Below are 16146 nucleotides of genomic sequence, written 5' to 3'. Positions count from 1 at the left end.
TCAACTGCCCCTCCTTGAAAAAGTCCATACTGGCCACCTAATCCAAAATAGGTCTACGTCTTTTCTATCTAGAATTTTGCTACTTGTTTATGTGTTCATTCCTCGTTCCTCCATTACAATGTAAGTAAGCTCCAGAAACCATATCTCTAGCATCTATGACCGTGCTTGGGACTTATCACACTGTTACTCCAATTACTATTGAATTAATAGATACACCAGGACTTACACCAGGACTTCCCTGGTGGTGCAGTGGTTAAGAATCCGCCTGCCAATGCAGGGGACACGGGTTTGAGACCTTGTCTAGGAAGATCCAACGCGCCGCGGAGTCACTAAGCCCGGGCGCCATAACTACTGAGCCTGAGCTCTAGAGCCCGCAAGCTGCAACTACTGAGCCTGCACGCCTTGTGCTCTGCAACAAGAGAAGTCACTGCGATGAGCAGCCCACGCTGCAACGAAGAGTAGCCCCCACTCGCTCCAACTAGAGAAAGCCCACACGCAGCAATGAAGACCCAACGCAGCCAAAAACAAATAAATAAAATAAATTTATTTAAAAAAAATACACCAAAAGAAACCCAAATGTCCATCGGCAGAATTACATAAAGCTGGTACGTAATAAAACAACAGCTAGTGCTCTCTTCAGCAGCACATATACTAAAACTGGAATGATACAGAGAAGATTAGCATGGCCCCTGCGCATGGATGACACGCAAATTTGTGAAGCATTCCATATTTTTTGTAAAACAATTATACTCCAATAAAGATGTTAAAAAAAAAAAAAGATGATCAAAACAACAGCTAGGGCTTCCCTGGTGGCACAGTGGTTGAGAGTCCGCCTGCCGATGCAGGGGACACGGGTTCGTGCCCCGGTCCGGGAGGATCCCACATGCCGCGGAACGGCTGGGCCAGTGAGCCATGGCCGCTGAGCCTGCACGTCCGGAGCCTGTGCTCCGCAATGGGAGAGGCCACAACAGTGAGAGGCCCAAGTACCGCAAAAAAAAACAAAACAAAACAACAGCTAACGGGACTTCCCTGGTGGCACAGTGGTTAAGAATCTGCCTGCCAATGCAGGGGACACGGGTTCAATCCCTGGTCCAGGAAGATCTCACATGCCACGCAGCACCTAAGCCTCTGTGCCACAACTACTGAGCCCGTGTGCTGCAACTACTGAAGCCTGCACGCCGAGAGCCTGTGCTCCGCACCAAGAGAAGCCACTGCAACGAGAAGCCTGCACACCACAACAAAGAGTAGCCCCCGCTTGCCACAACTAGAGAAAGACAGTGCACAGTGACGAAGACCCAACACAGCCAAAAATAAATAAAACAAAATGAATTTAAAAAATAAATAGATTAAAAAACAAACAAAAAAAACACAACAGCTAACACTCACTACGTGCCAACCACTGTTCTAAACTCTTTACGTGTATTATGTCATTTAACCCTCACGACAATCTTACGAGCTGGTACCTTGTTATCCCTATTTTGCAGCTGAGAAAACAGGCACAAAAGAAGTTAACTAGCTTACACAGCTGGTTACACAGCTAGAAAGTGGCTAATATAACCAGCTAGTAGAGAAGGGCAACAATAGGGTAGAGTGATTGAGATGGTGTGCTCTGAGGCCACACTGCCATGGTGCACACCTACTATGGAAAACTAGGCAACCATTAAACAGAATAAAATAACACCAGTCAACGCTTAGGATACAGCTACTGAATGCCCAAGCACTGTTCTAAGCAACTTACATGTACTAACTCTGCAAGGCAGATAGTACTATTAGTCTTAACTTTACAGATAAAGGAAGCTGAGTGTGGTAGACAAAATAATGCCCCCCGCACCACGTCTACGCTCCTCATCCCTGGGGTCTGTGAATAAATTACATTACACCACAAAAGGAATTTTGCTGATGTGATCAAATGAAGGGTTTTGAGATGGGGGTATTATCCTGGATTTTCCAGGTGGGTTCAAGCAATCACAAAGGCCCTTATGCGAGGGAGGCGGAAGGGTCAGAGTTAGAGGAGGAGATGCGATGACAAGCAGAGGACTTGCTCACAGAAGAGACTTGAAGATGCTTTGGAGATGAAGAAAGGGGCCACAAGACAAGGAATGCAGGTGGCTTCTAGGCACTAGGAAAATCAAGCAAACAAATTCTTCCCTAGAGCCTCCACAGGGAGTACAACCCTCCCAACACCCTGATTCTCCTTTAGCCCAGGGAAACATTCCAGACTTCTGAACTCCAGAATTTGTGCTGTCATAAGCCACTAAATTTGTGGTAACTGCTACAGCTGCCAATAGGAAACTAACACTGAGGCTCACAGTTCTTAGGGACCTCGCTGAAGACCACACAGCTACCAAACAGCAAAGCAGATAGCAACTCAGGCGATACTGCTCCAGAGTCTATGCTCTTAAAGTGATATGTTTCTCAGGATCACAAATAAATATAAAATTACACTGTGACATACTGGGTGGAGAGTCTATTGGTAACAACAGTGACAGTAGGGACTTCCCTGGTGGCGCAGTGGTTAAGAATCCGCCTGCCAATGCAGGGGACACGGGTTCGAGCCCTGGTCCTGGAAGATCCGACGTGCCACGGAGCAACTAAGCCCATGAGCCACAACTACTGAGCCTGCGCTCTAGAGCCCACGAGCCACAACTACTGAGCCCGTGTGCCACAACTACTGAAGCCCACACTCCTAGAGCCCGTGCTCCACAACAAGAGAAGCCACCGCAATGAGAAGCCCGCGCACCGCAACGAAGAGTAGCCCCCGCTCCCCGCAACTAGAGAAAGTCTGCGTGCAGCAATGAAGACCCAATGCAGCCAAAAATAAAATAAATTTTAAAAAACAAAAAACAGTGACAGTAATTACCAACCACAGAGGGCTCACTAAGTTCCAGGCACTGAGCTAGGTACAATACATACAGTGCCTCACTGAAACCTTGATTATGGTTCTTCACTGTTTTTCTCTCAGAAAAAAAGCACACATCCTAAATGTTGCATACAATTTCTCTCCCTAAAAGGCCAAGTGGCTCCACAGGCCCCCAAGTAGGCCATCACGTTTCCATAGGAAAGGATCCATGTCTGCCTTGAGAAACGAAAAAACTGAGGTTCAGAAAAGGTGTCCAAGCTCTCACAGCTAACGGGTGCCCAGAGCTGGGATCCCAAATTCAATTCTAATCAGGATCTGTGATTTTTTTTTTTTCCCTCTCTCAATGTCTCCCCCATGCTGCCTTGCATATAGTAGGTTCTAAATAAATACTTGCTGATTTACTCTCCTCTCTACTTCTGCTGCCATGGGAATACCTTTTCAATTTCTGGGAAGGAAGGAACCAGTCTTTACACCACAATCTGAATTCACAATACATACTGCAAGGTAAGTCAAGACAATGAATTCCACTCATGATGAAAAATTCTGAAGACGACCAAATTCATATTCAAACCACATTTATTGAGAGTCTAATGCGTGAGAGTGAGTCATGCAAAAATCTTGTATAAGATGATTTCAAGTAGGGCGAGCACAATGTCCCCGAGGCCAGAGAGAGCTTTAGCATATCTGAGGAACATAAAGATACAAGCAGCTTGAATGGAGTGAGCCAGGGAGATGCAGGCAAGGTCGGACAAAGCAGGGCAGGAAAGGCAATGGATTTTTACAGATCTGAGTATACAGGAAATCACTGGAAGGCTTTAAGCAGGACTGCTGTGATCTGTTTTTTAAATTTAAATCAGTTTGGCTGCTGTGTGGAGGATGGATTATAAAGAGTCACACGTGGAACAGGGGAGACCAGGGAGGAACCGTTGAGGTGACCTGAGATGATGCGGGTAGCTTGGACTAAGAAGGGAGGATGAGACAGAGCTTGAAGCAGAGCCTAGAGGAATTCCCTATAGACTGGATGTGGACAGAAAGGACAGAGGCTCCTAGGTTTCTGGTCACTGTGACCAGGAAAATGATGGGGCCACTTGGAAGATCTGACCATTTTCTCCTTCTAAAAATACTCTCCGCTTAACTAACAGTACAGTCCTTTTCACTTAAATCTACAATCCTGCCCATCCAACTGCCCATTCATTATACTTACTTAAATGTCCTGACAGAATCCAAGACAGACCTTAAGACTGTTCCTCACCTCGATCTGCCTGGGCAAATCTGCTCCTCCTACAGTCTTCCTTGTCCTTTTGGAGTTTCCACTCATCCCACTGACGCCTGCTTTATCTCATTTATCTCAACCTATTTCCTATTTAGTTTCCCTTATTTTGTGGCTGGTGATTTACACTTGTCAAATAATGGTAGCTATAACTTACTGAATGCTTTCTGTGCATAGACTCTATTCATGCATAATCTCATTTCTTTCTCAATAATCTTATGACGTAGATTCTGTTATTCCCATTTGATAAGTGAGAAAACTGAAGCACAGAGAAGTTAAGAAATGTATCCAAGGTTAGATAACTATGAAGTTCTGGAGCTGAGATTCAAACTCAACTATTAACCACTAAAAAATTGATCCTTATATGAAACAACCAGGATTGCCCTCCAGTACACGCTCAGTCACTTTCATGGTAAGTAGGTGCCCATGGAACCAACTGAAGCGCTGTCTGAACAGCAGCAGTGTAGGGTAATGAGTGCTTGAAAACAGGGAAGTTTTTGGAGCCCCCTCCCTGTAAAGTCAAAACTTCAGTTGAGGGCTCCCCTGGTGGCACAGTGGTTGAGAATATGCCTGCTAATGCAGGGAACACGGGTTCGAGCCCTGGTCTGGGAGGATTCCACATGCCGCGGAGCAACTAGGCCCGTGAGCCACAACTACTGAGCCTGCGCGTCTGGAGCTTGTGCTCTGCAACAAGAGAGGCCGCGATAGTGAGAGGCTCGCGCACCGCGATGAAGAGTGGCCCCCGCTCGCCACAACTAGAGAAAGCCCTCGCACAGAAACGAAGACCCAACACAGCAAAAATAAATAAATAAATTACTAAACTCCTACCCCCAACATCTTAAAAAAAAAAAAAAAAAAACTTCAGTTGAGTCCTTAAAGATTTAGTCACACTCACCCCTCCTTTTTTGCAGATGTGGAACCTAAGGCCAAGAAACTGTTGTGACTCACCCAGGGTCAGAGAGCTAGTTAGCAGAGCTGGGAATTGAACCCAGGCTTCTGGACTTCCTAGGTCTTTGCAGTGTACAATCATTTCATCCACTCAACAAATATCTGAATGTCTACATACTTGCAGGCACTGGGAATTTAATAGAGACCAATCAAAACCCACATCTTAATTACTGGACATTTATAAAGTGCTTGCCCTCATGGAGCTTATCCTCTACTTCTCCCTTCTCAGTCACCCTCCTTCCTCACTCTTAGATAGGGGATAAATGACTGCTGAGTGGAAGGAGAAAAATTAGACATGCCTTTGTTGTGAAAGTCGGTGCAAAAACTGAAGCACAGTCTGAGAACATACAGGGCTGCCAGCTTCAACACTCTCCTTTATGTTCATCTGATTGAAAGAATGAGCCTCCCATTGTGGCTAATGAGCTACTGTGGAAATAGCAGTGAACCTGAAGTTAGTCACTTAGATTCAAGTCCTCCTTCTTCTATGTACTTGGTGTGTGACCTGGGGAGAGGTGGCTCCCTTCCCTGAACCTCATCCACAAAATGGGCTCGGCGCCACAGCAAGAGATGCAAACTCACGTGCTTACAGGGGCCAGGCAATTCTATCAATGAGTGAAGCAGAGCTGCTGGAGACGACGGCCAAGTAGAGAGCCCAGGCTCTGTGTAAAAGAGCCTCGGGACTTCCCTGGCGGTCAAGTGGTTAAGACTCTGCGCTTCCAATGCAGGTGACGCAGGTTCGATCCCTGGTTGGGGAACTAAGATCCCACATCCTCGCGGTGCGGCCGAATAAGAGAGGCGGCCACTGCTTAGCTCCAACCAATGTGGAGATGTCTGACCTTACTATTTTTCAAAAGACAGAAATCAGAAACTGTGAAATCTCCATATGTGGGGAGGGTGGGGTTGGTTGGGAGGAAGACAGACACATCTTCCCAACTTCTCATTATAAAAAATTTCAAACATACAGAAAAACAGCAAGAAGAGTTAACGTTTTGCTCTACTGGCTTTACCCATATGCCGACATCACAGCACTTCACACCTTTAGCATGCAACTCCAAAAATATGACATTCTCCTTCCTACCCACACTATTATCACATCTAGAAAATAATTCCCAAATATCATCTAACAGGACTGAATACTCAAATTTCCCCTATTGCCTAAAAGATGTATTTTAGGGAAGTTTTCTTTTTGAACCAGGATCCAGTCAGGGTTACACCTTGCATTTGGCTCCACTCTTTACTCTCTTAATCTAGAACAGTCCCTTCTCTTGTTTTTTCCATGACATTGACTTCTGGAAGAGAACCAGGGCAGTCGTCTTGTAAAACGTCCCACATTCTGGACATCTCATCATTACCTCAATGGTGTCCTTTAATTTGTTCCTCTGTTCTGTGAAAACATGATATCTGGCAGGAAAACATAGAAGATGATGCACTGAGGTTCTCATTTCACTACATCAGAAGACACATTATTAAATATTTCTACGTGAAGTCGATTTTATTCCTTCTGATGCTCAAACTGCCCCAAATTTGGCCAATTCTCTAGATTTTTAAATGCTGGCAACTAATTTCAAAAAAATTAAAACACTGTATGAGAGATACACACCAGTTTTTTGGGTTTTTTTAATTTTGAGCCTTCTTTTAATTTATTTATTTTTGGCTGTGTTGGGTCTTCGTTTCTGTGCAAGGGCTTTCTCTAGTTGTGGCAAGTGGGGGCCACTCTTCATCGCGGCACGCAGGCCTCTCACTGTTGCAGTCTCTCTTGTTGCGGAGCACAGGCTCCAGACGTGCAGGCTCAGTACTTGTGGCTCACAGGCCTAGTTGCTCCGCGGCATGTGGGATCTTCCCAGACCAGGGCTCGAACCCATGTCCCCTGCATTAGCAGGCAGATTCTCAACCACTGCGCCACCAGGGAAGCCCACACACCAGTTTTTAACCTCCAGACTGTACGAGTTCCCTTGAAGACCCTTTTTATTATTATTTGTCTCCCTTCCAATTCTCTGACAACCTTGGTCCAACATTATAGAGTCAGAGGCAAAACTGTAGCCAGAATGCAGTCTGTCCATTCGCAGGCTGCTTTCTATTTCACAAGGATCCCCAGTCCCCAAAGTTCTCCTATCCCACCTGGAGTTCCCTTAGAGACAAGTCAATTTGCTTTGCGGAGCCTCCTTCCTTTCTGTACAGAGGAGGAAATCACTGCCTTTCCTTCTCCAAAGAGCTGCTATCAGACTCAGCTGAAAAAGGGACAAGAGAGCACTTTAATCAACTCTGTAAGACTGTATACAAATCTATAGATTCCAAATTATAGGGTAACCCCTTCCTACCCTCCCAGGACCCTCAGCCAATCCTTTTCAGGTTCTCCGCTGAGTTCTAGACATCTTCACTTCCTCAGAATAGCTCCCATCTCCCAAGAATTCCATACCCCGACTCTGATTTGCCCCTTAGGTCACCTCTCCCTCAGGAGCCCTCCATCCATTCTTTAATGCTCCTCAGATAAATCATTCATTCCTACCCCTCCGACAGATCTCTCACTAATTCCAGTTTAATCCTCACCAACTTTACCCCGCCTCAAACAAAACCACCTACTGCCCCCAACGCCTGGAATCAACCCTTCTAGTACACTTAGGATCCCCTTCTCAACCCTTCAGGAACCCCTAACACTCCTTCAAACGGCAGTTCCTAAACTCATTCGACACTGTGTCTTCAGCCCCATTCTCATCGTTTAATCTCCAATCTTCTATTTCAGGTGCCTTCAACCCTCAGACCAGTGCTTGCTAATGCCTCGTAATGCGCCCTCCTCCCCAGTCACAGAAGGCTCCACACACCTAAAATGAGCCTGAAGTAACCCCCACCTCACCCCACCCACCACACACGCTCTCTCACCAAAAAGCTGTAGAAGCTCCCGCCCCTCAAGCCTCTTGAACTGCCTGCCTCCCCAACCCTTGGATCAATTAATTCTGCCCTCTGTACTCACGCACATCTCATAACCACCCCCATCACTCAGACCTCATCACTGAACTCAACCACTCACATATTTATTTCTACTTACATGTGTAGTAAACAGCTAAAACGTTAAGTCCAAAATAGAACTGCTGACTCTTCCCCCACCTCAGTCAGTGAAGGCACTTCCGTCTTTCCAACTGCTTCGGCCAAAAACCTTGAGTTCTGCCTCTCCCACTCCACACATTTAATCCTTCAGCAAAGCCTGTCCCCTCTACCTTCAAATTATATCCAGAATCTACATCTGGCCCCTTCCCTAGAGTTCCAAGCCACCATTACTTGCATCTCAAGGGGATTATCGCAGCAGCCCCCCAAGCGGAATCCTTATTTCCACTTCTGCCCACTTCCACCTGTTCTGCATGCAGCAAGAGCGATCCTTTTCAAACACAATTCAGATCGTGTTACTCCTCTGCTCAAAACTCTCCAACAGGTTTCCCAACACACTTAGAATTCAAAAGCTACCTCCTGGGACTTCCCTGGTGGCACAGTGGTTAAGAATCCACCTGCCAATGCAGGGGACACGGTTTGAGCCCTGGTCCGGGAAGATCCCACATGCCGTGGAGCAACTAAGCCCGTGCGCCACAACTACTGAGCCTGCACTCTAGAGCCCGCGAGCCACGACTACTGAGCCCACGTGCCACAACTACTGAAGCCTACATGCCTAGAGCCTGTGCTCCGCAACAAGAGAAGCCACCGCAATAAGAATCCCGCGCACCGCAATGAACAGTAGCCCCCACTCGCCGCAACTAGACAAAAGCCCGAGCGCAGCAACGAAGACCCAACGCAGCCCAAAATCAATCAATTAATTAATTTAAAAAAGAAAAAAAAAAGGTACCCCTCATTTGGTTGCAGCCACCCTGTTGCTCTCATTTGCCAAGCATGCTCTGGCCTCTAGGATTTTACACTTGTCCCCTATGCTAGGAAGATCCTCCCAGATGGCCACAGGGCTCTTTCCTTTCATACGGGTCCGAGGCTCAATGTTACCTCTTCAGAGGCCTCCCCTGGCCACCCTATCAAAATAGCTCTCCCACCCCACCATCCTTTATTGATCCTCTTTCCCTGCTTTATTTTTTCTCCCTAGCACTTGCATTGCCTAATATTTTATTATTTTTTATGTGTATTGCCTCCCCCACCGGAACGTAAGCTCCATGTGGGCAAGGAGTCTGCCTAGTTCATTAATACCCGCTCAGCGCCGGTGGCAGGTGCTCAATAAATATCTGATCATATCGACCACCTCTTTCAAAGACCTCATCCCCTCCGATAATTACTCCCCCATACCCAAGGTATCCCCAATCCTGTCCTCTCGGGACACACCCCCAGATCTAGACACAAGCAATCTCTTCGGGTACCTCCAGCACCCCCAGACTCTCCGTGCCTCTCAGGAACCTCACTTGAAATTACTTGCTCCAAAACCCCTCGGAAAAAACCCTCACTCTTTCAGACTGGCCCACTCCTTAGAGGCCACAAAAATGAATGCAAGCTCTCATCTACTGGGCTCGCCAGTCTCCCCAGCAACCAGTAGAGAACAGGCTTCCACTACCTATGAATGAATGAACTATGCCCCCCCGCCACTTTCATCGTTTCCATGCATTCCTGGCCCCTCCTATTCCCTAAGTCCCCAACCCCGATCCAAACGCCACCATCGCTCCCTTCGGGCGTCGAGTTCCTGAGTCTGCATCCTCCGGATCGCTCAGAACTCCCCCAGCTCCCCTTCTAGAGGTCGCCAATTCCTCGGAACAGCCCTCCCACCACCTAGGACGTCCCCGCTTCCCATACCTTCCGAGGAAACATCCCAAATCAACCCCTCCAGTCCTCTCAGGAAGGCGACCACGGCCGGGTACACGATTCCCGCCTCCTCTCTTCAAATTAAACCCTCCGGCTCCCCAACGCCTCAGGCCAGACCACCCTCCAAACCCTCAGTCCCACAAGCCGCACCGGCCCTTACCGTTTCTGGGCCTCCAATCCCCAGAGACGGATCTGCCGGTCATACTGAGCCGCCTCCTCCTCGCTGATACCGCCGCCTGCCTCCTCCTTCTCCACCATGGCGCCGGCTCTCAGCGCCGGAGCTCTGGTCCTGCTCACGGCAACCGCCCGCCGGCCCCACAAGCCGCCAACCGCCACGGGCCGCGCGCCCAGGCCGCATCTGCGCCTGCGCCAGGGATCGCGCCTGCGCACTACCTTCTCCAAGCCCCGCCTGCCCCTGGACCCTGGAACCACGTGGACCTCCTTAGCCTCCGAGGTGGGCGGGCATCAGCCAGTCACGTGATGGAGTCTTCTGCCAATCCTGGCCAAAAATCCGCGCGGCTTCTGGCCCCACAAGGATACCCAAGTGGTTGTTTATGAGGCCTTCAATTCAGCAAGTAAAATGGAGCGTCTGCCGAAATCCCGGTAACGGGGTTGTTGTGAAATAGGGTGGTGAGTAAAATAGATAAAATCCTGCCTTCATGGAACTTACGTTCCCTTGAGGAAAAACTTACGTTCCCAAAGGAAAAAATATATAAATCAGGCCCTCAATAAATGTTTTGGAGAAAATTAAAACAGGATATGGGACTACAGGGTGACAGGTGATTGTTGAGCAGAGATCTGAAGGAACCGTAGAAACAAGCTGGGTAGATAACTGGGAAATGTAGCATTCCTGGACAGAACAGCAGCTGCAAAGGCCCTGAGGCTGGCACATGCTAACGTAATTAAGGAGCTGTGGAGAGGGCAGGGTGGCTGGAGCAGAGTGAGAGGGTGGTAAGAGATTAAATCATAATATGAAGCAGGTGGGGAATCTTGTAGGTTAGTAATAGCTAATAATAGCTAATATGTGTTTTCCCTAGGCAAAATACCTTTTTATTATTCATTCAACAAATACTTATTAGGAACTTGTTTGGGAATTCCCTGGCAGTCCAGGGTTAGGACTCTGCGCTCTCACTACCGAGGGCCCTGGTTCAATCCCTAGAACGTGCTTGTCAACCATCAGTCTCTGTGCTAGGGGTAGAACAGTAAAAACTTTTTTTTTTAATTTTTAAATAACAATTAAAAATAGCTGCCCTCTCATGGAATTTAAATGGGTTTTATATGGATTATTTCTCTAACCCTTGCAAAAGTAGATAAATTCTTTAATATTCCCATTTCACAGCTAAAGAGTCTGAGGTCCAGCAAAGTTGAGTATCGATATTAGTGGCCTGAACAAAGTCTTATATCTTAGAAGTAGTGAAGCTAGGATTCAAATCCAGGCCCACGTGCTTCCTCAGGAGGTTATACTGCTGGTGGTACATTAAGCTCCTACTATGTGCTCTGACCTTGTCCAGTGAGGTACATACCCTATGAACCTCAGAGATAGATATTTCCTCCCCTTTTACAATATGACTCTGAGACTCAGAAAAGAGTAGCAATTCATCAGAGGTCAAAATATCATTCAAGGGACTTCCCTGGAGGTCCAGTGGTTAAGACTCCATACTCCCAATGCAAGGGGCCTGGGTTCGACCCCTGGTCAGGGAACTAGATCCCACATGCTGCAACTAAGACATCACATGCCACACGTAAACATCCCTCATGCCTCAACTAAAACCCGGCACAGCCAAATAAATAAATATTTTTTAAAAATGTATCATTCAAAAAATATGGAGGGACTTCCCTGGTGGCGCAGTGGTTAAGAATCCGCCTGCCTATGCAGGGGACACGGGCGCGAGCCCTGGTCCAGGAAGATCCCACATGCCGTGGAACAACTAAGCCCGTGCACCACAACTACTGAGGCTGCGCTCTAGAGCCCATGAGCCACAACTGCTGAGCCCACATGCCACAACTACTGAAGCCCGTGCACCTAGAGCCTGTGCTCCCTGACAAGAGAAGCCACCACAATGAGAAGCTGGCACCACAATGAAGAGTATCCCCCGCTCGCCACAACTAGAGGAAGCCCGCGCGCAGCAACAAGGACCCAATGTAGCCAAAAATAAATAAATAAATAAATTTATTTTTTAAAAAATAGAATATGATAGAAGTGAATGCTGGGCCAATTTCTGAGTCCAGCCCTTAAGAAATGGACAGCCTCCCCTCAAAAAGCTAAACGTCGAATTATCATAGGACCCAGCAATTCCACTCTTAGGCATATACCCAAAGAATTGAAAGCAGAGACTCAAACAGATATTTGTATGCCAATCATCATGGCAACATTATTCACAATAGCCAAATGTGAAACAACCCAATCCATCCATCAGGTGATGAATGGATAAATAAAATGTGGTAAATCAATACAATGGAATAATATTCACCCATAAAAAAGGATGAAGCACTGATACATGCCACAATTTGGATGAACCTTGAAAATATTATGCTAAGTGAACGAACCCAGATACAAAAGGTGATGAAAAAGAAGTAGGTAGTGGTGATGGTTGCATGACACTGTGAATGTACTTAATGCCACTGAATTGTTCACTTAAAACTGGTTAAAATGGTGGATTGTATGTTATACATTTTTACCACAATTTTTAAAAAATTAATAATGTAATACACCCAAAATGACTGAATTGTACACTTTACAGCATTTCTTTTTTTTTTTTTTTTTTATTTGAGGTACGCGGGCCTCTCACTGTTGTGGCCTCTACCATTGCAGAGCACAGGCTCCGGACGCACAGCCTCAGCGGCCATGGCTCACGCGCCCAGCCGCTCCGCTGCATGTGGGATATTCCTGGACCGGGGCACGAACCTGCGTCCCCTGCATCGGCAGGCGGACTCTCAACCACTGCGCCACCAGGGAAGCCCAAATTGTACACTTTAAACGACTGAATTGCATGGTCTGCGAATATCTCAGTGAAGCTGTTTTTAAAAAAAGGAAGTGGTCATCTTCCACTTTCTGTTGGGACACTTGCTCTTAACCCCAGCCTCCATACTAGCACAAGACAAAGCACCTTATGGAGACGTCCATATGGAGAGGAACCAAAGCTTCTGACCCTCAGCCCGGCCAACAGCCCCAGCCAACAGCCAGCACCATCTTGCTGGCCACGTGAGTGAGCCGTCTTGGAAGGAGACCCTCTGGCAAACAGTCAAGTCACCCCAGAGGGAGGAGAGAGAAGCCATTTTTGCCAAGCCGTGCCCAAAGTGCTGATCTGTAAGAAAAATAATTGTTTGCTGCGAATTCCCTGGTGGTCCAGTGGTTAGGACTTGGCCGCTTTCACTGCTTGGGCCCCAGTTCCCCTGGTTGGGGAACTAAGAACCAGAAAGCCCTGCGGCGCAAGTTTGCTGATCACTTGCTACAGAGCATTAGATAACCCGAATATTCTCCCCACCCAATTCTCTCTTCTCCTATTCTCTCCGTTTTTGCCCAACCCCAATTCTCTTTCTCTCCCTGACTTCAGTTCCTTTCTCTGCTGAAAGTGGCAGAAAAATAAACAGAAACTTTGAGAAGTGCTGTCAAGGAAAAGAAGGAGCTTTGACAGTGTCTGGCTTAGTGTAGGAGTCAGGAAATGATATTGTGAGAATGTGAACTCACTCTCCATTTTTCTGAATTTAGTCTATCTGATAGGTTTATTCATTTACATTTCCCTGAGGATGTCCTCAATGCCCAGCCCTGTACTAGGCAATATATAACCTCTAGGGGGAGTATTTTGTACTGTGGTTTCAGGGAACATGTCTCAGAGGAAATAATGACCAAACAGACTCTGGAGGAATGAAAAGAAGTCAGGTGACTGTGCCATGGTGACCCCAGGGGACAAAGGGATCATTGAGAAACCAGATCATGAATTTTTTAAAAACTGAGATATAATTGACATATAACATTGTATTAGTTTTGTGTATGGTCTTTTTATTTTATTTTTTCATAAATTTATTTATGTATTTATTTTTTTTTGGCTGCGTTGTGTCTTGCTGCACACGGGCTTTCTCTAGTTGCAGCAAGCAGGGGCTACTGTTCGTTGAGGTGTGTGGGCTTCTCACTGTGGCTTCTCCTCTTGTTGCGGAGCACAGGCTCTAGGCGCGCGGGCTTCAGTAGTTGTGGCACAGGGGCTCAGTAGTTGTGGCGCACGGGCTTAGTAGCCCCACGGCATGTGAGATCTTCCCGGACCAGGGCTCGAACCCATGTCCCCTGCACTGATAGGCGGATTCTTAACCACTGCACCACTAGGGAAGTCTCTTTATTTTTTTTTAAGCCTGGAAATCTATTTGATAATTGCAATATGTGATCATTGTACTTTGAGGCAAACAGAGAATGTAAAAAATTCAGGATCCTAGGGAATTCCCTGGTGGTCCAGTGGTTAGGACTCTGTGCTTTCACTGTGGAGGGCCCAGGTTCAATCCCTGGTCGGGAAACTAAGATTCTGCAAGCCACTGGCTCAGCAAAAAAATAAAATAAAATTCAGGATCCTGAGCACTAAAGATGCAAGTCAACTCTTCCAGAATGAGCACTGCTTTGCTTAGAATAATTTGAGGCTGTCTTTGAAATGAGCAAGTTTGGGAAGCACATGCCTCTTCAGATTTGTCATGTTTCTTCCAAATATTGCTGGGCCCCCTAGGAAAGGCCCTTTCCTAACTGCCTTCCTGACCCCCAATTCAGCCTCCAATCATGACCTTACCGCTTATCTTACGCTAGAGGATGAGATGCAGGTGCAAGATGGTTTGAAGTTCAGGGACAGAATGAGAAGAGCCATTTGATAATTTTAATTTTATTTTATTCTGTCAAAAATTTTTATATTTGGGACTTTTAATAGGCCCTTTTTTGTCCCATGAGTTATAGTATACTGTATCTTCATAATTAGTTATGGTTTATGATATTGATTTATATAACTGATATGTTTGTATCATTATAGTTAATTTTTAATTCTAATGAAGGGAAAAAGTGACACCAATAAATCAGAGATGAAGTTAACCAGGCTTCCCTGGTGGCGCAGTGGTTGAGAGTCCGCCTGCCGATGCAGGGGACACGGGTTCATGCCCCGGTCCGGGAAGATCCCCCATGCCGCGGAGCGGCTGGGCCCGTGAGCCATGGCCGCTGAGCCTGCACGTCTGGAGCCTGTGCTCCTCAACGGGAGAGGCCACAACAGTGAGAGGCCCGCGTACCGCAAAAAAAAAAAAAAAAAAAAGATGAAGTTAACCAATTAAAAAAACTTGGATCTTCAAGCTTAAAAAAAAAAAAAAAGAAAGATCTTCAAGCTTACACAAAGTAGGTCCTGGGCTTCCCTGGTGGCACAGTGGTTAAGAATCCGCCTGCCAACACAGGGGACACGGGTTTGAGACCTGGTCCGGGAAGATCCCACATGCCGCAGAGCAACTAAGCCCGTGCGCCACAACTACTGAGCCTGCGCTCTAGAGCCCACGAGCCACAACTACTGAAGCCCACATGCCTAGAGCCCATGCTCCGCAACAAGAGAAGCCACTGCAATGAGAAGCCCACGCACTGCAATGAAGACGAGCCCCTGCTCGCCACAACTAGAGAAAGCCCATGCACAGCAACAAAGACCCAATGCAGCCAAAAACAAATAAAAATAAAATAAATTTATAAAAACAGAAACAGTCCAATGAATATTTACATAACTTTATCTAGATTCATTAATTTTAAGTTTTGACACATTTATTCTCTCTCTCATACTCACACACACATTTTATATATATATATATATAATTTTTATTTTGCTAAAGTATTTTAGAATTAGTCATCCCAGGTCTTTAAATAAATGCAGGGAAAAGTTTTGAGAATTTTTTTTGAGAACTACAGATCTCACCAGGAAACTCTGAAAGGCCAGATTCTCTTAAACATTTCTGGTACATAAAAAGCCAAATATGCACAAATTCCTTAAACCAAAAGATTCATTCCTGGGACTTCCCTGGTGGCGCAGTGGTTAAGAATCTGTCTGCCAATGCAGGGGACACAGGTTTGAGCCCTGGTCCGGGAAGATCCCACGTGCCACGGAGCGGCTAAGCCCATGTGCCACAACTACTGAGCCTGTGCTCTAGAGCCTATGAGCCACAACTACTGAGCCTGTTTGCTGCAACTACTGAGCCCGCATGCCTTGAGCCCATGCTCTGCAAAAAGAGAAGCCACCACAATGAGAAGCCGGCGTACTGCAACAAAGAGTAGCCCCCGCTCAGCCACAACTAG

General features: G+C 46.7%; 1 protein-coding gene across 1 annotated transcript in view; it reads right to left on the bottom strand.

The window, feature by feature from the left end:
* The window catches only part of SAE1 (SUMO1 activating enzyme subunit 1), a 74317-nt gene extending 64117 nt beyond the window's left edge, over positions 1-10200 (bottom strand). The window contains exon 1 of the mRNA XM_079906808.1: positions 10018-10200. Coding sequence (XP_079762934.1) covers positions 10018-10115 — 98 coding nt within the window. The 5' untranslated portion in view covers positions 10116-10200. The remainder of the gene's footprint in view (positions 1-10017) is intronic.
* Between the last annotated feature and the right edge of the window lie 5946 nt (positions 10201-16146).

This window comes from Stenella coeruleoalba, assembly GCF_951394435.1.
Source record: "Stenella coeruleoalba genome assembly, chromosome: 20".
In the NCBI taxonomy this organism is placed as follows: domain Eukaryota; kingdom Metazoa; phylum Chordata; class Mammalia; order Artiodactyla; family Delphinidae; genus Stenella; species Stenella coeruleoalba.
This window is presented reverse-complemented; position numbering and strand designations above follow the sequence as displayed.